The sequence below is a fragment of the Siniperca chuatsi genome, linkage group LG15, assembly GCF_020085105.1.
Source record: "Siniperca chuatsi isolate FFG_IHB_CAS linkage group LG15, ASM2008510v1, whole genome shotgun sequence".
Classification (NCBI taxonomy): Eukaryota; Metazoa; Chordata; class Actinopteri; order Centrarchiformes; family Sinipercidae; genus Siniperca; species Siniperca chuatsi.
The window spans coordinates 5,912,168-5,935,573 of record NC_058056.1 but is presented as its reverse complement, the minus strand read 5'-3'; the positions used below and the strand labels follow the sequence as shown (position 1 = coordinate 5,935,573).

Below are 23,406 nucleotides of genomic sequence, written 5' to 3'. Positions count from 1 at the left end.
GTATTAAAAGTAAAAGTACTCAATGCAGAAAAATGTCACCTGTGACTTTTATATACTATTATATATTATATCATTAGATTATTATTACTCATGCATTAATGTAAAAGCTGGATTTTACTGTTGTAGTTGAGGTGGAGCTCATTTTTAACTATTTTGGATAGGACTGCAACTAATGATTATTTTCATTATGGATTAATCTGCTGATTATTTTCTCCATTTGATTGATTGGTTTGTAAAAATCCTGAAAATAGTGAGTAATGCTTTCACAATTACCCAGAGCCCAAAGTGACACCTTCACAATGCTTGTTTTGTCCAACCAACAGCAAAAAAAGGGCTGATCTACAGTGTTTCAATTAGAAGGTAGGGTTTCTCTCACTTATGTAAAAAAGAAGAGCTTGGTGTGCCCTGATACACACGCTGTCAGCTCTCAAATAAAGGCAAAATGCCAAAAAGGAAGATGCACCTTTACTGTACTTACTTAATTTCATCAGTCCCTTATGTGTCAGACATCCACATCTTACACAGCAGGTCTGACGTCTCTCATTAAAATCATATAATAGTTACAGCCCTTTTCATATGTTTGCAGACACTTGCACAGTGAGAGACATGATCGGGTATAAAGTAAAAAAGTTACGATAGCCTGTTTGGAACCTTTTAGTGGCAGCACAGTATATTGGGTTATCAGCCTCACCAGTGCCGTTGGTGTCGACCATGAGACCCTGGTTGACGTGGTTCTGGATGAGCAGAAGAGTCTGCTCGAAGATCTCCCCGGCACGTGCCTGCTCCACTGTGTAGGGGTCCCGTGGATACCGGAAAAGAGCTAGCAATTCTCCTGGGGTACGAGGCTGACTGGAGAGATGAGGGATAGAGATGGGGTGTAAGGGAGGTGGGAGAGAACGAAAGAGTGACGAAGGAGGAGGGACAATGAATATGACGTTGTGTGTAGAGAAAAAGCAAAAGGAGTGGGAAACAGCAGAAAAATGTGTGGGAGTAAAGAGCGGTTGAAAGAAAGACAAATTACAAGAGAGCAACAGAAAAGATCAATTTCAAATTTCATGTTCAAATGACGTTCTTCTGTATTTAGATTTTTCTTTTTTGCTCGAGGGCATTTACTTTTCATGGGGGAAGCAGGCAGAGCTTTCTCTGACACTTTCCAGAAAATGTCTTCGCTGCAGCTAGAGCAGGTCAGAGTTCAGAAAAGGAGAATCCCAAAACATGCACAAAAATCAGTCATTTCACTCATGAGTTGGCTCTCCTTCATAATAAGCCTATCACTGAGTTTGTTTGCATGACTGTGTTGTTCCTGCTTTCACTCCCTCTTGAAGACCACTGGACTGCTTTACTATCACCTCAAGCTACTTTTTTAAACATGCATTCAACTCCAGCCTTTAAAGCTCAGCCAGAGCTGGACTTTAGGGAGTGGCAAACCATTAAGCCATGCCAGATCCACAGGTGTTCTACCCAGCCCGAGATGAAAAACAAAAAAACTAATATTGTCTCCTTTTGCAAGCCCATTTAGATTATGACATAATGCACATGTAAGCCAAGTTACTATTAAAACATGAACACTTTATTTGACATCTTAATGTGTTTAAAACTGAAATTTTAAGTTACGCAGCTTTTAATTGGATTTCTAGTACAGCAGCAATACACTCCAAATGCATATACTCTATAGTAAACACATAATATACATGCAGAAAATGCAACATATGAAATATATAATGATATAAATGTCTATTCTATAATAAAGTGTTATCATAGTATAGTGTAATAAAGTCTACCATGCTGTGCTTCATTAAAACACAGCACTTTGTAAAACAGGTTTTTTTACATAAATTCTTTCTGTGATTAATGGCATTTTTCTTCCTCCTACAAATGACAGCATTGACACTGTTGTGAAGCCAGGAGAACTGTTGCCAAGACTGATCAAAGGCGTGTTTACACTATTGTTTTCGTGTGTGAAAAAATGCTGCCTTAAGTGCATTTAGTTTTCATAATCTGAAAAATCTGGGTACCCAGATGCACTTTGTTTCTATAATGAACAACTCCTGCCATCAACAAACAACACTCAAGGTCTAACTGTCTGACGTCTAGCAGCAACACGCAGTAACACGTGCTACTAGCTTGTCTCCCGATACGCTCTCATTCTCCAATATCATTGTTTTTTCATTGTTTCCATACCAAGACACTGGTGCCATCACCCAAGGAGGAGGCTGCCTCTTAATCTGTGACTGTCATTAAAGAGAGCTGGAAATCCCCTCATCTCAATTTAGGTTACCACTGTGTGTGTGTTCATGTGTGCATTTCTCTTCTTCATGTATATTTGTGTTTGTGCACTGTATGTGTGTGTGCATGCATGTGTGGGCGTGGGATGTGTGAGTGTATGTGTGTGCATGCCAAGAAAAACACAATTGCTAACCACATCATTCAACAGGATGGAAACACTTATGAGCTATATTGAAACCACCTAAATCTCTTACAGTGACATAGAGTGCAATAAAAACTTCTCTGGATAAACAAAGACTTCAAGACACAATCATTTCCTTTATCATCTGGAAAATGATTACATTGATGCCACCAATGAAAAAGAGTTAGACTGGATATAAATAAGATATAAAGTAAACAAGCAGTCACAAATATTAACTGCAGCTGTAGGAATAACTGACCGACTACATGACTGTTAGTACTGCATTAAGGCACCGTTTCTAATTGGATCAGTCTGATCTGAAACTTCTGAATCTAAAACTGCAACCCTTGTGCACTGAAACAGGAAAGTGCAGCAATATTAGCAGCCCTCCTGAATGGCCACACTCTTTCCCTGAAGGCTCTGACTCAGACATGCATGTCATGTGAGATAATGTGAGACAAGCTATTTGTATTCTTACTCAGGCCCCGTGAGCATGTAACTCTGGACTGAGTCTGTACAGGGCAAATATTTAAATGAGAATGAGAATGTAAGAGGACTAATGACATAATGTTGTTGCAGATTGGTGCTCTCAACTGCTTAGTTACAATCTCATTTTGAGATATTTCTAAAGTGCAATATAGCATAAAGAAATATAAAATGTGCTACTGTATATGAGAGCTTATTTTAATATAAAAAGTATATTATATGGAGTTGCATGAAGTTGTAGACTTAGTGGCTATCAAATGCGAGCCTAACCAAAAGCACAAAGTACTGGCTGAACACAACCTTTTCTCTATAGACACTGTTCTTGCAGACAGGCGAGAACTGCAATGTATGTTATGTCTATTCGTCACAGCATGGCTTTCTGATACAATCACTTGAATTGTTTGACTTGTTGGTTGTGTGAGTTTCTCATATCTTACCCATCAAAGAGACGTCTCCTCGTTGACTCAATAGCACTGTCCACATTTCGAATGGCCTGCTCTATGGACGTGCTCACAAAGGTGTCCCCCTCTCTGCTGACCGCAGGAACTGTTGTCACATGGAGACGGACAGGCTGATTAGAACCGAGTTGAACCAAGTTAAAAAAAAATGTAATATGTGTGGACCTGCGACTTTATTGGGGCTTGCTCAACATAACTGACAGAGAATTTCCCTTCCACTTTCTCATTTTGTGGTTCAGTCATTTTTCTTAAGTTTAATTGAAATGCTCTTTTAAATGTTTACAAAGTATTATAAAGTATTTATGCTTTTTACACAACCCAGTGCCACTACATTATGGGGTTAACAGTGGTCACAACCCATTTAAGGGAGAAAAACAAAGGTTAGGAAATAGAGCTTCGGTTCAAAAGTGTTCTTTATTTCCAGCTGAATACTGTAAGTGAATGAACCTTTTAAGGTGCTGCACTTCAGCTTCCCTCCTCAATTTCTGGAACACTCCCTCATCTTAGTGTGCCATTGAAAACAGTGAGATTGTGACATGAGGACTAAGAGAGTCCAACAACAACTGAGCACATTGATACAGTTTATGGTTCACCAGCAGAGTGCTGTGGTCTGACTTGAGAAATCTCAGCAGGAAACACATACACACACAGGGAAGAGCTGACAGGAGTCTGACAGCATTGCTGCAGAGTGTGACTAAATTACCGGTTTGGACAAAGAAGATCAAAAGAGGGCTTCTCGCTCTCTGGACTGTACACTAATGTGACAGCAATATACACTGAACATACAAAAAATTCCACCTCTTAAAATTGAGTTATAGCCCCTTTTGCATTATGTACATCACCTGTCTCACAGCTTCCAAATTATTTTCTAACTTTCGTGGCTTCTCCTTTGTGTAAATATTTAATTAGCGAAATCAAGGATAATGGCATTAGTGTTGCATGGAGTGAGGGAATGTCAACTGTATTTTGTACATTGAGTGTGAGGTCCAGTGCTGTATTTTTATTCTGCAGCAAATTGGTGTCTTCTGCGTGCGACAGTTATGGTAATGCTATATGAGATACAGCGTGTATAACAAAGGAATAATTATTATACGTCACAGCTTACCGCAGGATTTAAGCAATAAAATCATCGGATCATTTTCTTTTCATTTGACAGCAGATTTACAAATGACAAAACACTATAGTTCACCTAAGGTTTTATCACCCACGTGACCAAATTTGCCACGGCATTGATAAACAACTTGTTTACCCCTTAAATCGCTAACATGGCGCACTAGCTGAGCCTGCTCTTCAACCAGAAAGTGAAAAAAGAACAGCAAGCGTGCGTCAGGTTATGAACTGCTGACATCCGTTGTGTCTTACCTGTGACAGTAAGCACCATGCTAGCAACCTGGTAGCCGATGGGATTGCGGGCCACACACTCGTAGCGTCCAGCATCAGCAGTGCCCACGTCCTTCACCTCCAGATAACCCTCGGGGCTGATGTGGAACTTGCCACTCTCTGTCACCTGCACACCATCCTGGGAGAGAGAGGGTGGGGGTGTGACAAAGGGCAAAGGTCATTACCCTGGGAGCTAGCATGTGGAGGTGGGTATCAAATTATGAGACAGTGATTAAAGAGCCTCAAAGATGGGACTTGTTATGTCAGACCACTGAGCTGTTTAGTTTGCATAGATGTTTTTGGACAGAAACGTCAACTTGAATAAGCTGAAACATATTAATCACTGAGTTACGTCATTGTGATTATTTGCATTAATTCATAAAACAACAAATAAAGTAACCACACACCATTTCCTGGCCCCAGTCCCTTTCTTGTTCACTGTTCGCTTTCACCCACTTCAGCACTTGTCTAACCCCATGACCTCAGTGGCGATGAGGCGACAGGCACCTTACACAGCCAACAGGAGCTTTATCATCTAACCTTGTTCCAGGTGAGGACAGGTTGTGGCTGGCCCTGAGCGCTGCAGGGAATCTGGACATCCTGGCCAGACTCCACCGTCAGGTCCCTTGGAGCATTTGTGAAAACAGGCGTTACTGAATGAGTTAAAACATACACACACACATGCGCATGTGTTAATGATTATTATACACAATTATACACAATACTCAATCACAGAAGACATGAAATTCTGAGACTTGTCTTAGCGTTTCACTGTCCTGCATATGCTCACAGAACATACACACACTCACAGTTACACGTCAGTTGCTATTTTTCTTTCCTTTATTACAGGGCTGCAAAACTTTGAACAGCTTAAAGTCAGTGTGGAGTTCAAAGGGCGATGAATGCATACTGTATTTTGAAAGGAAATAATGCATAGCTCATCTGTAAGTTTTCAGTTTTTTCCCTTTCAATATGTTGTGCTGTGTTTAAACTATGACCTTTAACTCCCAGATACACAAACACTAGGGCTGGGTATATTTAAAAAAATTACGATACCAGTACCAATACCACTAACCATAAAGTGATACCAATAGATTACTTCTTTCGATACCATTTCTTCCTACTTCATCATGTGAATGGAAGCATTCAGTTGTGTAAAATGCTGCCACTCCCCATCCAAATGATTTGTTACACAAATACATTTTGAAAGTGTTCTTTAATTTGTGCGCATGAGATAAGCGTAGCCTATATACACAGAACCAGCACAACAGACCAGCCTTTTTTTTTTGTGTTGAGTAATGGGAAATGTTAATTCTGAAGGACTAACATTTAACAGTTTGAGTCAAGCAAGATCTTTATTGTCATTATGCTTTATGGTCTTTATGTAGCTGTGGTAGTGGACCAATCACACGTCGCATTAAATTGAAGAACGCTTGCCGTTAGTGGCTGCGAGCGAAACATATAAATAGTAATGTTTTTCAAGATCTGGGTACAAAAAGGATCGAATACAGGTATCATTTGACTGAAGCTGTTTCATTACTACTTGGTACTGGGTTATTAAAAGGTATCGAGTACCGATAGCCCTGACAAACACACTCTCTTTGTTCGATTACATGAAGTGAAAAGAGCTGTTTTACATTTGTGTACAGAGATTGAGTAGGTCAAGAATCACTAACTGCACTTTGACTACATCACAAGCCCACACGCACACACACACACAAAGTCGTGTTTCCATCACTTTCGGGGACATTACATTGACTTACATTAATTCCCTGGAGACTTACCCTTACCCTAACCACAACCACTACTTGCCTAACCCTAACCCTCACCCTCACCTTAACCTAAACCTAACCCTAACCTTACGCCAAGTCCTCACCCTAAAATTTAATGATTTACGTTATTGGGACTTTTGTCCCCATAAGGAAGGCGAGTTCCCACAATGTGACTGTGTGAACAGATTTATGTCCCCACAACATTAGTAATACCCACCCGCCCACACACACACACACACACACACACACACACACACACACACACACACACACACAGTGTTGAGCATTGTTATAGAGTGAGTCACTGTGGGACACTGTCTAAGTTTCAGGATACAACCCTTCTGCAGCTGAGGTGTTTGGTGGGAGAGGGTGGATGTTTGCCCCCCACACACCATGTTCAAATTCCTTCATGGTTCCCATAGAGCAGCCAGTAGTAAGCCACCTGGCCATGGGAAAATCCCACAAGTTTTAGAACACAAAGTGAAGTGGGAGGCAGTTTCATAGTAGTCTGACACTAATTGACTGCCTTTAAATCAAAGTTGAACTCTAAAACACGGGGTTCACTGCAGTGTACAGTACATCAAAGCTGCAGGCAATGTGTTGCCATTACCACTCTGCGTCACAGAAGAATCAGGGATGTGAACACAGTAACACAAAAACAGTTAATATTACAGTGATACTGAAATATCTGTTGAATGGAGACATGCTGTTGACATCCTGTTAATCCTGCACTTTCTTCTAATGCTTTGTCTATTCCTCTGCACAGCACTCTTAGCATGAAGCAGCCATCATTGACTATTCAATTCAATTACATTTTATTTATATAGTGCCAATTCATAAGTTATCTCATTCCACTTTTCCTATCGAGCAGGTCTAGACCGTACTCGTTATAATATAATTTACAGAGACCCAACAATTCCCACCAAGGGCAAGCACTTGGCGACAGTGGCAAGGAAAAACGTCCTTTTAAGAGGCAGAAACTACCAGCATGGTTGTGGGCTTGTACAGCACTTTAACAGTGTGGGACCATTATGAAACGTGTACTCTGAGCTATGTTAACAGCCATTACTACATGGAAAAACATGGTGTCATCACAGGATTACAGACTGCCATGCTTTCCTGTGCTACGCCAAGCCTGTAATTTCAGCCACACACACACCCACACACACACACATAAAATACAACCATCTGCACACAAGAAAGAAGCAGTGAGACACACCAACTTATTTGCTTTCTTACGAACAAAAACACATTCACATATGCACATGCAGATTGAATTACAATGCAGTACAGTATAATACAGTATATTTACATTGCACATACAGTATACAGACATAAAGATGAAGAATTTGCCCACACAAATGAACCACACACACACAGCTATATGTCTTTCAGTGTATACATGCATTGTAACAGTTTAATACCAGACTTGCATGTGTAAACAGCAAATTAGCTGTGAATGGAGAGTACTTCTCCACTCACCCTCTTAACATTTTACCACCTAGCACTGCGCTCCTCCTCCTCCTATACAATCATGCTGTGTTTGAAGGGGACCTTTCAGCAGCCACACTAACAGCATGTGCATGACAGCCATGTTTCAGCCACATTTTTCTGCCGTCTGTCTTACAGAATGTATTGGCTTCTATGTTAACCACTGCAGGGGGTCTTCACCAGCAGCGTAACAGCACGATCTTCCCTTCTACTTATAGTTAACTGTACCTAACCTAATGTAACTGTGACCTGAAGCGTCTTTTTGCTTCAAGTACACATGCTCATTATTATGTCCCATCATCTACATTTATTTTGAGGCTTCACCCTACACCCTCACCTCTCTGCTGGATGCTGAGCTGCACAGCGGTGCGCACAGTCCCCACAGGGCTGACCGCCTGGCACTCATACTGGCCCTCGTCATGGGCTGCAACCCGAGTGATGCGGAGAGTACCGGAAGACAGAACCATGTGACGGCGGTCTAGGGGTAATGGACTGCCCCCACGTGTCCAGGCAATGACCGGCTGGGGGTAACCACTTGCCTCGCAGGGGAAGTCCACCGTGTGACCCTCCAGGACTGACTGGTCCTGTGGCGTGACAGTGAAGTGGGGGATCGCTGGGGGGAAGGGGAAAAAAGACTGGTAAATGACTGGTAATGTGAGAAATACAAAGATTAATTTTGTCAACAAGTGGCCTTATGAGTTGCAAGAAGAAATACATTAAATTTGTGTGGCGTGGAAAGGCTTAATGCCATTGAGCGCCATCCTTACAGTGAGGTGAAACAGTACAAGCTGATTCAGAAAGTCATTTTTGTTTCGATTTATTTCACCTTTTATTGGGTTCATATGAGATTAGAGGTCCTGATATCTCAGAAAAATCAGGATAACAGCAGTAAAAATCAGTACATTTGTTGTCTAGTGTCAGTAGATTTGCCAATCCGTGAAATGTATTGTTATATGGATAAATAGATCTTATTTGTTATTATCTGTCTTATTTAAGTCAATTCACCTAACAGAGAAAAATGTATTCTGATTCCTACCTTGTACAATGATATACGCTGTAGCGTGTATGGTATCAACATTATTGGAAGCAAAACAGGTATACTGTCCCCCATCAGCCTGGACCACGTTCTGGATATAAAGCCCTCCGGAGGGGGTGATGTTGATGCGAGCATCGTTGGGCAGGGGTGTCCGATCGCCCTTTGTCCAGGAGACCCGGGGCTGCGGTTGGCCTGTGGCACTGCACTCCAGGGTCACACTCTCTCCCACCAGCACCTCAGTGTTCTGGGGCTGGATCACAAAACTCGGCCGTGCTGGAGGAGCAGGGGGAGAGGGGAGGGGAGAACGTGGGAATGGGGTTAGATTAATTAGGTGAGAAGTGATAACATCTTTCATCTGGGTCTCTGGTTTGAATAACATTAGGAAACTAGTGACGACCTAAATAAATGTTGGCAAAATGTTCAAAAGAAAGCTGTTGAGAAACATGTGCATTTAAAGGGTCAGTTCAAGCACAGAGATCATCTTAGCATATTTCTGTCAATAATGCCACTTTGACTAGTGCTAAAACCATATCCTGTGTGTATCACAACATGTGCTTGAGTCCTGTCCATATTTGGCCAGTGATTACAGTGGAGTCAGAGGAAATATGTACACAGCAAGGGGCCTGGTGTTTATAATCATACAGAGACAGGAAACGCACAACATCTGCTCTCAGAAACTGTTCCTTAACAAGAGGTCTTCACAAGGGTCATCCATCACCCCAGTGATAACCTTTGGGTCATCTAGAGACAGCCGTGCTAATCTCCCACAGTGACAGCTATTGGCACTATGACTCACCGATGTGTGAGTACTGTTTAAGTGTGTATGTATATCAGGCAGAAGATAAGCAACAGAGACAGAGGACAGAATGTGTGTGTAAGTATGTGGAGGGACAATTTTGCAGAAAAGCCAGCAGGCTTTGCTCATGGCTCTGTGGGACATCCTAGTTATTTGACCTGCTGAACTCTGAAGGTAACCTTGGCCTACTCACAGTGCAGACACCTCGCTCTATTCTGATAAGAGAAAGAGATCATAACGTGTTTACATGATCTCGTGCTCATGGTAAACCCCTACTTATCTGTACAATGACACCAAGTTGAACCAGGAGAACTCACTCAGGAAGCTTCATCATGTTCTTCAAACTGAAAATGTCACCAGTCTTTTGAAATCACAACAAACATATGAATACATGAAGTTAACAAATGCAGTAGATTAAAGCTGTACTAGACAAATTCCGTCTGAGTGGACGTAAGAGTGGATATAGTGAAAGAAATGTTTTTACAAGAGGTTTACCTCTGCCAGAGAGTGTCTAAAATAAGTAGGAGTGTTAATCTATTTATCCATCTTTCATGATGTAATGAGCAAATATTACATTAAGTGAGATCACGTGACTTCTGTACAGACATTTGAACATGGTGTCCTAGTATGATCTGTGACTCACCAAACCAAAGAATTTTATTTTAAAAGCTAAAAGATAAGTAGCAACACCAAAACAGACATGCGAGAGCTTCATAAAATGGATGTCTCAAGACAAAGAATCAAAGAACTCTTCAAACAACGCAGATATGAGAGCAGGGAAGACTCTCCCATATGACGCCTACACAGATGATGAGGCTCCAACGTAGCGAAATGTCTGTTTTCTGCATTCAAAAGCAATTAAGAATCCCTGAATGCTAAACTCTAAGAGATCGACTCTGCCATCCAAACCTTATCCTCATGGTAAACCCCTACTAATCTGTACAGTATGACCCACAATGACACCAAGTTGAACCAGGAGAACTCACTCAGGAAGCTTCATCATGTTCTTCAAACTGAAAACGTCACCAGTCTTTTGAAATCACAACAAACGTATGAATACATGAAGTTAACAAATGCAGTAGATTAAAACTGTATTAGACAAATTCCGTCTGAGTGGACGTAAGAGTGGATATAGTGAAAGAAATGTTTTTACAAGAGGTTTACCTCTGCCAGTGAGTGTCCTAAGTCAGTTTTTTCCATGTTAATCTGTGATGTAGGTTAATTAGCCTGGACATTGATATGACTGAGATTTCTACATGAAATATTGCATAATGCAGCTTTAGAAGTTAATAGGTTGCCCGTGATGAGCAGGGATTGAGATTAAAAGCAGCCACTTACAGGGGGCTCCAAAATATCGCAGTGTGACCTGTGAAGTCTTGACCTCCCCGGCCACGTTTTTGGCCATGCATTGGTAGACTCCCTGGTCCGTCTCCCTGGTGTCTTGGATCATCAGTGTCCCGTCTTCCAGCAGGTTCAGACGACTGTCATCACGCATGTTTAGAGCATTGCTGTCAGGAGGGCACAGAGATACACATCACAACCGATTAAACATAAATCAATAATTGTATACAGTCGATTCATATACGGTGCTTTATTTAAATTCCACATAATCATTATAACACCATTAGTGATAACTGCGTAATTATTGGCATAATCCCAACATTTTTTAAATGGGAATGGCAATGTCACAACTCATGACTTTTGTTTATCTATTTTAAATGTCAACAATTTATGGGACCTAATCATGTATCAGTGAAGTGAAGTCTTTGGTTACTTAACATGGTCATAATATTAAGTGCCTTACTTGTTCCTGAGCCAGATGATCTGTGGTTTAGGATTGCCTTCGGCCCTACAAGTGAAGTAGACAGTGTTCCCTGACGTAACATCAACATCCTGGGGCTCTGAGGTGATCCTGGGTACCTCTGGAGGAAAGGGCCAGAAGGGAGGGTCAATTCAAGTCAAGTCAATTTTTATTTATAGAGCCCAATATCACAAATCACAAATTTGCCTCAGGCTTTACAATCTGCACAGCATACGACGAGGATGGGAAGATGCAGGTGAAAATGCATGTCCATTCATTTGTGTGCTCCTGTATTGTGTGGCAATCAGTCTGTTGAACCAAGCCTGGTTCAGCCAGGTGCTGGCTAGGTGACAAGGCTGAAGCAGTCATCATGTCTAGGCAGATAGAGTCAGTTAAGACAAATAGTAGACTATCCTCTCTGACCATATTTCCTGAGCCACCACATCACACTGCCAGGTCCTTAGCCTGAGCTGTAGAGCAAACAATTCTCTCCACTCTGCTAACATAGCGAACAATCCATGGGATGGGGATAAATCTGTGTACACCAGTAGGTAAACCAAACCCAAACTCATAAGAGGCCTCTGAAATTCAGACTAAGAATATCAGCCCATCTTTCTTCTTACCACCAAATTACTCCACATTAACACTGGGGATTGTAATTGCAGTGGGTTGGAAACCCTGTTTGTGGTAACCCGGCCTCCATCGTGGTCTAATGAGGAGGATATAATAAGATACCACTTGTGCAGGGAGGTGGCACTTCATCTCAACGAGGACGGCTGTTTTGACAGCTGTTCAACCCGCCGTGCATTGTTCTGCCCCGTTTACAGCAGGAAAGAGGGAAAGCAAGGAGGGAGGCAGGGAGGGAGGTGTGGAATGGCTTTCACCATGGTTTTAAGGAAACATACTTCCACTGCTGCCTTGCTATGCATAAAGATGAAGTGGAGGGGGTTACATTGAGCAAGAATGGGCAAGTCGGGGCCATCAAATTAGCTGCTGAGATTTAAATGTGGTTGGGTTACAGTCAGCTGCCAACTAGCCTGCCTGCCTGCCTGGCTCAGACTACAGCATTCAGTGGGAGCTGGAAGAAACACAGAGCTAAGACAGTTGGATTTACTGCTACAGGAGCTAACCACTGTTATAGAAACCGACTGAATATCAGCCATACAAACTTAGAGTGAAATGTGGACTTTCGTTTCTACTTGCAGTGTTAGAAAATATCAATACACTTAAACCTATGCTTAAGCATCCCTTCCCTTATCTTTTAAATATATAAAACAGTCACTCTCTCAATGCTTGAAAAATGACAATAAAAAGTTAATGGTTTTTCCTGCCACAGTTATGCAGATGACACTCAACTAATTCTGTCTTCTCCCCGGTCTGAAACCCAGGTGGCAGCATGAATCGCTGCGTGTCTGGCTGACATCTCTCAGTGGATGTCTGCACACCACAAGAAGCTCAACCTTGACAAGACTGAGCTGCTCTTCCTTCCAGGGAAGGCATCTCCCATCCATGACCTCTCCATTACCATTAAGAACTCTGTGGTGTCCCCAGCTCGGACTGCAAAGAACCAGGGTGTGACACTGGATGACCAACATTGCTGCGACAACCCGCTCCTGCAGATTCATCCTCCACAACATAAGTAGGATACATCCGTTCCTCACCCAGGAGGCGGCACAGGTTCTGGCCCAGGCTCTTGTCATCTCGAGCCTAGACTACTGCAACTTGCTCCTGGCTGGTGTGCCTGCATGTGCCATCCGACCTCTGCAGCTCATCCAGATTGTAGCAGCTTCGCTGGTCTTCAACCTACCCAAGTTCTCCCACACTACACCGCTCCTCCGCACCCTGCACTGGCTACTGGTGGCAGCTTGAAATCTGATTCAAGACACTGGTACTTGCCTACCATACAGTAAATGGCTCAGGCCCATCCTACATCTAGGACATGGTCAAACCATACACCCCAGCCCATCCACTACGCTCTGCTACTGCCAATCCGCCAATATGCCCTCACTACGAGGGGGCCCAGCTACCGATCAACAAAATCACAACTGTTTGTTTTCACATCTTCCATCGCAGACTGAAAACTCATCTGTTCAGACTGCACATAAATGTAATGTTCTATAAATCGAAGCTGCGGTCAACTTAAATTCATGTCAGTCACAATGGATTTTAATAGTGACAAGTTTTCACGGCAGAAGAAAAGTATCCGCCAAAATATTCATAGAAATATTTAAAACCACTTCCACTGACCACAGCCGTTCTTCTTATAAAGAAAGAATGAGCTAACTTTTTACAGCCACATGTCTACAGGGGAATTGATTCTTTAAAAGATAGATTTTGGGTTGAGTATAACTTTAACAACTAAATTATACTTCACTCTTTTTAGTACATTATCTTTTTCTTCTTATAATCAAAATAATCCAATTCTAAAATAAGTAGGAATGTGAATCTATTTAACATTCCATCTTTCATGATGTAATGAGCAAATATTACATCAAGTGAGACTACTGTACAGACATTTGAACATGGTGTCCTAGTATGATCTGTGACTCACCAAACCAAAGAATTTTATTTTAAAAGCTAAAAGATAAGTAGCAACACCAAAACAGTCATGCGAGAGCTTCATAAAATGGATGTCTCAAGACAAAGAATCAAAGAACTCTTCAAACAACGCAGAGCAGGGAAGACTCTCCCATATGACGCCTACACAGATGATGAGGCTCCAACGTAGCGAAATGTCTGTTTTCTGCATTCAAAAGCAATTAAGAATCCCTGAATGCTAAACTCTAAGAGATCGACTCTGCCATCCAAACCTTATCCAAAGATTATAAAACCGTGAAACACAGGGTCGCGTAAAATCCCAAAAAATGCATAAGTGCTCTGGAGGATGACTTGGAAAAGGAAAACGGGCTGGTCAAGGAATTATCCAAACAAGTGCCACTCCTTCGCCATTGGGTCGATGACCTTGAGTTGCACAGCAGAAGAAATAACATTAGAATAATGGGTCTGAAGGACGATGTTGAGGCAGTAGATTTAACTGGGCTACTGGGTCGCATATTTCGTTATGTACTTGGCCTGAATGAAAACAATCTTCCACCAAGCTTTGCGGCCTGCCCGAGTCCAGAGGATCTCCCCGCAACATCATCATGCTTTCTGAGATGGGGAGACAAGCAGAAGATCCTGGCTGCAGTAAGGAAGAAAAAGTCTCTCTCCTGGAAAGGGCAGCCTTTTTACATTCTGCATGATCTGTCGGGAGAGGTGCAGAGACAACGTGCGCTGAAAAAAAATCCAGTGTTTGTACACAGCCCTGGCTCTGTAAATGGGAAATAAACAAAGTGGCTCGGACCGAGCCACACAACACTGCTCCAGCCATTCCAGCCATGATTTGTGTGTCAGGTAACATTAAATGACTTGCCACGGAAATTCATCTTACTTTCTAGTTTGCCAAGATATGCTGTTAGCATGAGAGTTGTGAGTATCGCTGTCTGGAGCTGGTGTGCTGGCTCTGGGAAACCATCTGCTCCTCTCTGCATGTTAGCTTCGCATGTTAACTGTAGCGGCAGTTTGCTAACCCACAACCTAGCTAACGTTAGTTATATTACTTGCTGTGTTGTTCGCTCTACATCATGGTATTTGTCATGGTATTTGATTTCTCCAGAATCACGTATCCCACCTTTAAGAGCAATGGCCTAATCTCAACTCCATGTCAACTTTAACCCTCTACCAGACAAGACTGTTACTTGTCTCCATTGCTGTTTATCTTTGCCTTAGAGCCGTTAGCATTCACCATCCGAAGAGACAAAGATATTAAAGGGGTTTTAATAGGTGATCATGATTTCAAACTAAGTATGTACGCAGATGACATTTTGTTGACCTTGCCCAATCCATCACACTCTATGCCAAACTCTTAGAAATTATTAAATCATTTAGCAGTTTCTCAGGTTGTAACAAATTGATTTCATTATCTTCACTGTTGTATCATCCTGTCCAATCCACAAAACTAGATGATGGCATTATTAAGTTTTCATGTGATATTTAAAACAAAAAGTTCATAAAAAAACTTGGCATCACAAGAACTGCCTTAGCATCCTGCCCAATATGTCACAATACAACCTTCAAAGCTGCAGCAAATCTACTGTCAAGCTATGTCTGGCAGCAACACAATATTACAATTACCAAATCACAGAGAATGGAGAAATTTTATCATTTGATGAGCTTAGAGATAGAAATTGAACATTAACACTTTTTTTTACAGAATGCTCAATTAAAATCAATTTTAAAAAAATTTCCAATGAAGACTTTGACTATAATTATGAGATAGACAGACAATTCAGGTCTTTAGCCTCAGACAGAGGTACTGTCTCAGGTCTGCATAGGTTGTTGATTCACTCCTCTTCTAATGTCAACATTCAGACTTAGTCCCAAAATCTTACACAGAATGTATGTCCCTCCAAGCTCCAAGGTTGTGGACAAGTGGGTACTTTGATTCATATGCTGCAGCACTACCCCTCAGTCAAATCCTTCTGGTTAGAGGTGTTTAATTCAGTATCGGTAATTATGAATAAACCTCTCACCATGTCCTACTGTTTGCTTGCTTGGGTCTAGTGCTGCACAGTGATGGTCCAAAAAAGACCTAGCCTAGCCTTTTTGGCTGCAGCACAATATTACCTTTACAGGTCAGGTAGACCCTATGATTATCAATAGAGATAATTAACAAAATCATATGTTTAATGATGTGCTACTGTACTGTAGTTGTGTTATGCACACGCACAAGCACACAAACAGCACCCTCATCTCATAGACAGACTGGGCAGCTGTTGGTGGTCTGATACTGGAGAGACCAGAGGCCAAATTGAGGGGGTCCTTTCACTCAGACCAGAGACACAGCTGGTGGTGTATTAAGATTGAAACAGCTGGGTGCCTGCAGACCTAAGACACAAAGAGAGGATACACCTGTGTGTGTGTGTGTGTGTGTGTGTGTGTGTGTGTGTGTGTGTACGTGTGAGACAGGGTGACTAAGCATACCTGCTATTTGTTGGCAGGAAGTTTGGGGGTTTTGTATGTAGACTGAGTTGTGCTTTAAGTTAGGAGAGTTTGTAGTAATTAGATTAGGAACATGTGCAACCACTTGTGTATGGCTTCATCTATGCTTGCCCAGATGTGTGTTCCTCTCAGTTTCAAAAGTTGTCTCAATGTAAAACTAAATTAGGTTTTAGTAAGGTGGCTGTCAATAACCAAGTCAGAGTGCTTTCCTTACATGTTCTGCCAAGTTGATGCCGTTAATGTCGCAGCACATTAAAGTTCCACAGAGATAATCAGTCTCATTGTCACTGCAGCTGGGCTTGATGTGGAGAGGTGGCAATACAATAGAACATCTTAAAGCAATCAAGTTTTAAAATACATTTTACACTATACCTAAAACTGATCAATTATAACGAAAACCCTGATATTCTCAGACTCCCCACACTAATCTAAATACATGAATGTCCCTGTTTTGAAAGTGCCAACAAACATTCCATGATATTCCAGAAATGTCATGCTCAGTGGGAAGTCTGGTTTTTCTCTCCGTACCACAGTTGAGCTCCTCAGCGGTGAGTGTTGCCACCGATCTGCCCTGCAGGCGGCTGGGGTAGTCGCAGGTGGCAGCAGCCTGGGCATTGCCCGACTCAGCATACTGCTTCAGCAGGTCAGCCAGCCACAGCAGCTCACAGTCACAGTTTAATGCATTGGAATCCAGTCGCCTGAACACACAGACAACATGCACAGACACATATACACATAGCAAGTGAGAAATAGGAATGAAGCATACAGTATCTTGACATGCAACTGTGGAGTTATGCATGCAGCACTGTCGTGTAAATCCTCTCTGGCAGTTAATGAACTAAAACTGGTCTGGCATAGCCAGGCCCAGCCCAGCTCAGTCCAAACAGTGGGGCTCAGCAGGGCCATATTGGAAGACACTCTCTTCCTGCCGTGGGAAACTATCTCTCTGCTTGGCCTCGTCCTCTGGTAACTGATCCAGCTGTCCGTTCTACCATAATGTGTCCATTATCCATGACATGGCTTTCAGAAAATTTAATTGGCAATGTTTTACAGTGGTGAAGCTATTTGTGAAGCTCTCTTTTTAATAATCTAGTTTAGAAGAAAAGTGTGTTATGAACAAATAGGATTTTAAGTCACACTTATCGTTTCAAGGCCTAACTGTTCATTTATATATTTATACAGTATTTCCTCCAACATTGAATGCCATAATCAAAGTGAAGTCAATGCAAGTCTACTGCAGTTTCTCTTAGTTTCTCTTTTTAAGCACACTGGCCTGGGATCTAACAAATACTAAAAGATAATTTATGGCTGAGACAAGAGGGGAGAAAACAATGGAATGAGGCCAAACTGCTGATTGTTCTTCACTGTCTTTTGGCTGGAGGAGGATAGAGTTTGAAGCTGTATTAGATATACTTGACCTCATGTTGTAAGACTCCAAATTCTCACATTTAAGAGCAAATTAAGTATCTTTTGTGCAAGATGGATAGTAGAATTTTCATTTTCCTTGATTTTCTCATCATACCCCACCCTACACAGTCCTTTCCAATCTCCACTGCAGCTGGCACAAAGAGAGAATAGCAAAACTATGGGAAGGACTGGACTGTGAGCCTTGTGATAGAAACCATTTTGCAGCCAAAGAAGTGTGAGAACAGTGCAGTGTGGTTACATGGCATTTAACTGACCAACAGGCCCCACTTGATACTGGGTGTCATGGGAGTAAACTACAGAAATTGATAGAGACATGCACTCTCACACAGATGTTTCAGTGGTTGTTAGGGACTTTTCCACTTACAATCGCTTCATGGCCTGAAGATGAGAGAAGGTTCCCGGGACTAGCTGGGTGATTCTGTTGTTGTGCAAAAACCTGAATAAGAGAGAGAAAAACTACAAGATGATTATCAGTGTTCATAACTGTATAGCTAACTATAGCTATATAGCTAGCTTGGAAGAGAATAGAAGTCCACCAATGGCTACTCAAACTTGAGTAATTAGAATGAATAAACAGTTTTCAGAAATAACATTTTTTAAATTAATTTAACAAATGAATAGTCGTTGATGTCTTTAAACAAATGTTGAGGTTGTGCCTTTTGTTAATATATTCCATTTTCCAAATGGGACAAAAAATATAATCATCTTCCCAGACATGCAATGACAGCTCAATTTGATGACTCGTGTTCCTTAACTACAAGCAGACATCCAAATGTTTTATGTAAGGCTCCGCCCAAAAACATTCCCCCAAAACTTTTCATTCTTAAATAACTATAAATCAAGATAATCTTTGATGCAGTTCTTCATTTTCTATCCCTAGGAAGCCGATCTACAGATATGCTCCCTGGCCACTTGGCCAAAGTGACTGCTTTGACCGTGACCATGGAGATATTCCCCAACAAGCCACTCAGAGTGTGCATCTGGTAATTCCTTCCCTCCCGTTCCCCCATTTTTTGCAGGTGTCCCTCCTTCTTCTCTTCCTCTCCAGAGTCTGGGAAGTATGGATATACTGGGCAGCCACTGGCCCATAAATAGGGACAATGAAACAGGAATTTAACAGGACTTTCTTCAACCCTTAGACATCTGGTGGAGAGTTTTAGAAGCAGAGGCGACATCACATCTGCACATTGTCAGGAAGGTTCATATCCAGATCATTCGCAGGCAGTGCTAGGGATTAACAGGCTCCATATAAAACATTATGGTGTGCAAGAGAACCCCAGCTTTAAATCATTTACAAATATAGCTGATTGATTGTTTATTGACAAAGGATAAAGCCATGTTAATTGTGACATTATTGAAACAATTTTACACATCTGGTTATGTATTATTGTGGTCAGGGACAATAATATTAATATCACTGCTAAATTTAATATGAAGTTATCACATTAAGATAACCTTGTACAGATTTCACGAGACAACTCTACTCAACTCAACTCTCTCTCGAAGTAGTAAATAAGGATAATTGGAGTTAAACTATAACTATCCTTGGAGTAAACCATTACAATATTAAAAGTGTAGCCTCATGGGGACTAAATACAAGTCATTGATCAACTCCCAGAATCTGCTATCTGCTATCTGTTATTATTACTGTATTATTGTTTGAAGCAACAACAAACCAATCTCTTTACTAAACAGGGAGCCTCAGAGCCTTGTTAGGAGGCATTTGGCTGTACTGATTTATAGCTGACATTTTGCTGCATTCTGCAGGTCATTCCAATGTCATGCTAAGCAATGTCTGGACCTGCTAAGCAATGTCTGGACCTGCCTGAGTTGACACTTAATTCCACACCAAGTACATCATGTGTGTTGGAGCTCTGCCAGTTTGACCATCAGGTTCTTGGCCACCTCTCATACCAAGGCCTTTTTCCTGCAAGTTATTGCGTTCTGGTTTCTATCAAGTGTCCTGCAGAATCCAGTTGCTCTGGTGGATCTATTAATCCATTGATTTATGTGAGAAAATTTAAATTGGAAAATGCTTTTTCCTCCTGAGAAAGTTTTTTTTTTTTAGGATTGTGTGTGAACTGCTTAGGAGTTTAGAAATCTTGGGTGAAAGGTCAGGCAAGATGAACTTACAGTCGTTCCAGCTTTGGTAGGTGAGTGAATGATTCTGGTTCCAAAGACTCAATGTTGTTGAAGTGCAGGTACCTGGAGAAGAACAAAGTGTAGACAAAGCACAGTAAAACTGGATTAGGGCTCCCTGTCTGACTAATAATTTCATTGCACTAATAGGCCTTAAGAGGTGGGTAAATGGGTGAAAACACTTAAGTGTTACCCAGTGATCCCTGTCCATTCCTGGCACTCAATATCACTGAAATAGCAGTTTCAGAAAAGGTGATATCTAGCTCTAGATAAATGCAGACAAACTGGAGGAATTTGCACATCATGCATTCATCTTAGTTGATATACAGGGTCTGAAAATCTACGGCTGAAGTCTGAATTTGATATGAGATTGTGAAAAGCAAGTACAACGACTATCTTGTGGAATGCAAACATAACTTATGCTCTCAAAAGCCTCTGAGCTGAGAAACCATAAATCAAACCATATGCAAACAAATAAAAGGTTAGGGAAATGAAGTCCAACTGATGGCTGAATGGTAACTGTAAGGGTTCAGTTGGGTATCTGCTTGTTTAGACAGGGAAGCAACAGTCAAAGCAGCTGCAGCAGCAAAACAGACAGAGAAAGACTAAAGCAGCATAGAATGTATAAAATTCCACACAAGAAAATCCATTTTAGTTTTGATTGTATGTATATCTCAACTGGTGATTCTTAGCTGTATTTTTATAAGCTGTACTGGACATCCAACATTATGTCTTTTGGTGTTGCCTAAAATATGTGTTGTAGAGAGGCCTGAATGGAAAAACACAGTCCAGACAAGCGAAAAACAAAAAGATTTAATGAAGCCAACTAATACATTTTAGAGCCACTTGGATGAATCAGCATCCCACACCAGTTATTTTGTTACACTTTCAAAACTTTTTTGTGATCCAGTATAGCTGTTACAAGTTTAGATGGCAACAAGATGAAATGTAATCAATCAGCTATGGTCTTAACTGTGTAAAGAGGACTAGATGACGTCCTACTTTGTATTCATGTTTCTGACAATAATTTTGCTGTAAAGCTGTGATCCTGTGTGATCCTCCTGCGCTCCCTGACAAACTAACTGGCATGCTGATAAAACATCAACTGATAAATGGTGGTGGGTCATACAACAATGTAAGTGCATATGTCTTTGGAGCTTTTTATTCCACCCAAAGAAGCATGTGACTTCAGGCTTTGGCATCTGTTGCCCAGTGGGGATGTAAAGGACTATTAATGTGTATGCAATCTGGTTCAGAACTTGTCACCCACATATAAAACCCTTCATTATTGTAGCAAAATTCAAAACAGCTGCCCGGCATGGAGCCTGACTTTGGAATTGGTTTTACTTGGTGAATTAGCCATTTGATCTGTGTTAATGCGGTTACAGAGAGGTACAGTAAGTCACTGTCTCCTCCAAGACTGCAGAAAGCCCATTTTGCTAAGGAAAAGGTGCACATCATATCATACTGGTTGTGATAATGACACACTGGCTTATTGACATACTACATACTCATTTCTGCTAAAAGTGATCACAGAAATTCTATTACTATTCTCAAAACACAATTCATATTTCTGACATCAGTCAACAAATGCTAATGTATTTTTCTTGTCAAACATGCAAGTGTATAAAGATGCAACAGAGGCAGAGTGTTTTTTAAGCAGCACAGTGTGTCAAGACTTACAGGAAGCAGTTGAATTTTATCACACAGACTAAACATACATAATGCACCAAAGGTTTCTCACAAAAATATTACAGCAATTCGGAGCAGAAGAGTGGTTTCTGCAGCAGCAGGATAGACGCAATGCAAGTCAAGCTTTGCGCTAAAGCAGAAGCTCTGACTCCGGCACAACACTGCTAGCACTACTAGCAGCGCAAGGCTAGGTATCATGCTTTAAGCTTCGCATGGGGGGTGGAGCATATCTGTCGCCCTCACCACAAGACATGCGACTCATGCAAAAGGTTCAAAGAGGGTCACTGCGGCATACAAGGGTGAATGCACACACGGCATGCATGGTGGCGGTGGAAAAGTGGATAGAGGGGCGCACATAGGGGGGTGGAAGGGGAGGGTGTCACTGTAATGAAAGCTATCATACCACCTGTGTAAGGCCTACACAGTCATGTCACACAGCACTCATAACAGCTCAAATTAGTAGGCCAACATCTGTGACATGCATCATATGACTTATACCTGACTTATAAATCACGTATGACCATGTAGACCTTACCAGGCTTTATGAATTGTTTATAGCACTCTTTTTTTCTTTTTTTGGGGGGGGGGGGGGTATTTTACAGACGGAGAGACAGTAGATGGGAGGAGGAGCAGTAGTGCGAGCAGGAGGAAAAGGTGGACGAGGATGTTGGTCACTTACAGTTGCTCAAGAGAGACAAGCCCCTTAAATGCTTGTCTGTCAATTGATTGGATTTCATTCTTGTACAAATAGCTGAAAGGAGAGATAATCAGTAACATTAGTAACACACACACACTCACACAGGATCATCTGAATTCTGCCTGGTTATTGTGAGAGAAAGTAGAAAGGATCTGATCAAACAACGATTGTTTAGTTGCCCTTTTAAAATGATCTGCGTGTTGTGCTACTACTTGTTCAGTATGTTTACTGTAGATAGAAATGTTGACTCATTTATTTAGTGAAGTATACACTACAATACCCTGCGTCATGGGCATCACTAGTTGTAGCTATGGGAGGAGGAGGCTCTTTTCTGCAAGCTAGCGAATATTTGGAACAGTTTTACAGAAAATCAGACACACTGCGCAATTAAAACTTAAGGTGAGAATGTATGTCTGAGCTAAATGTAGAGCACTGACTGACATTACATGTGTAATTTTCACATCTACAGTATTTTCACACAGTGTATTCTCTCTTCCGCTACAGATATGCTTGACTGAGTAGAAATTAGACATACAGTGCATTCAGTAAGCATTCAGACCCCTACACTTTTTTCACATTTCGTTATGTTGCAGCCTAATGCTAAAATCGTTTAAATTGATTGGAGTCCACTTGTGGTAAATTCAGTTGATTGGACATGATTTGAAAAGGCACACACTTGTCTATATAAGGATTCAAAGCTAACAATGGAAACCAAGCCATGAAGTCGAAGGAACTGCCCACAGAGCTCAGAGACAGGTTTGTGTGAAGGCAAAGATCTGGGGA

General features: G+C 41.5%; 1 protein-coding gene across 2 annotated transcripts in view; it reads right to left on the bottom strand.

Moving 5' to 3' along the window:
• LOC122861591 (peroxidasin) overlaps positions 1–23,406 on the bottom strand; it is a 60,853-nt gene that overhangs the window by 19,436 nt on the left and 18,011 nt on the right. The window contains exons 4-15 of one of the 2 annotated variants that reach the window (XM_044166219.1): positions 22,606–22,677; positions 20,229–20,300; positions 18,460–18,531; positions 17,196–17,365; positions 11,631–11,748; positions 11,165–11,334; positions 9,031–9,303; positions 8,332–8,607; positions 5,272–5,384; positions 4,714–4,870; positions 3,331–3,439; positions 692–849 (exon numbers count right to left, since the gene is read on the bottom strand). In XM_044166219.1, coding sequence (XP_044022154.1) covers positions 692–849; positions 3,331–3,439; positions 4,714–4,870; positions 5,272–5,384; positions 8,332–8,607; positions 9,031–9,303; positions 11,165–11,334; positions 11,631–11,748; positions 17,196–17,365; positions 18,460–18,531; positions 20,229–20,300; positions 22,606–22,677 — 1,760 coding nt within the window. The remainder of the gene's footprint in view (positions 1–691; positions 850–3,330; positions 3,440–4,713; positions 4,871–5,271; positions 5,385–8,331; positions 8,608–9,030; positions 9,304–11,164; positions 11,335–11,630; positions 11,749–17,195; positions 17,366–18,459; positions 18,532–20,228; positions 20,301–22,605; positions 22,678–23,406) is intronic. The other variant, XM_044166220.1, reaches the window with a different exon arrangement.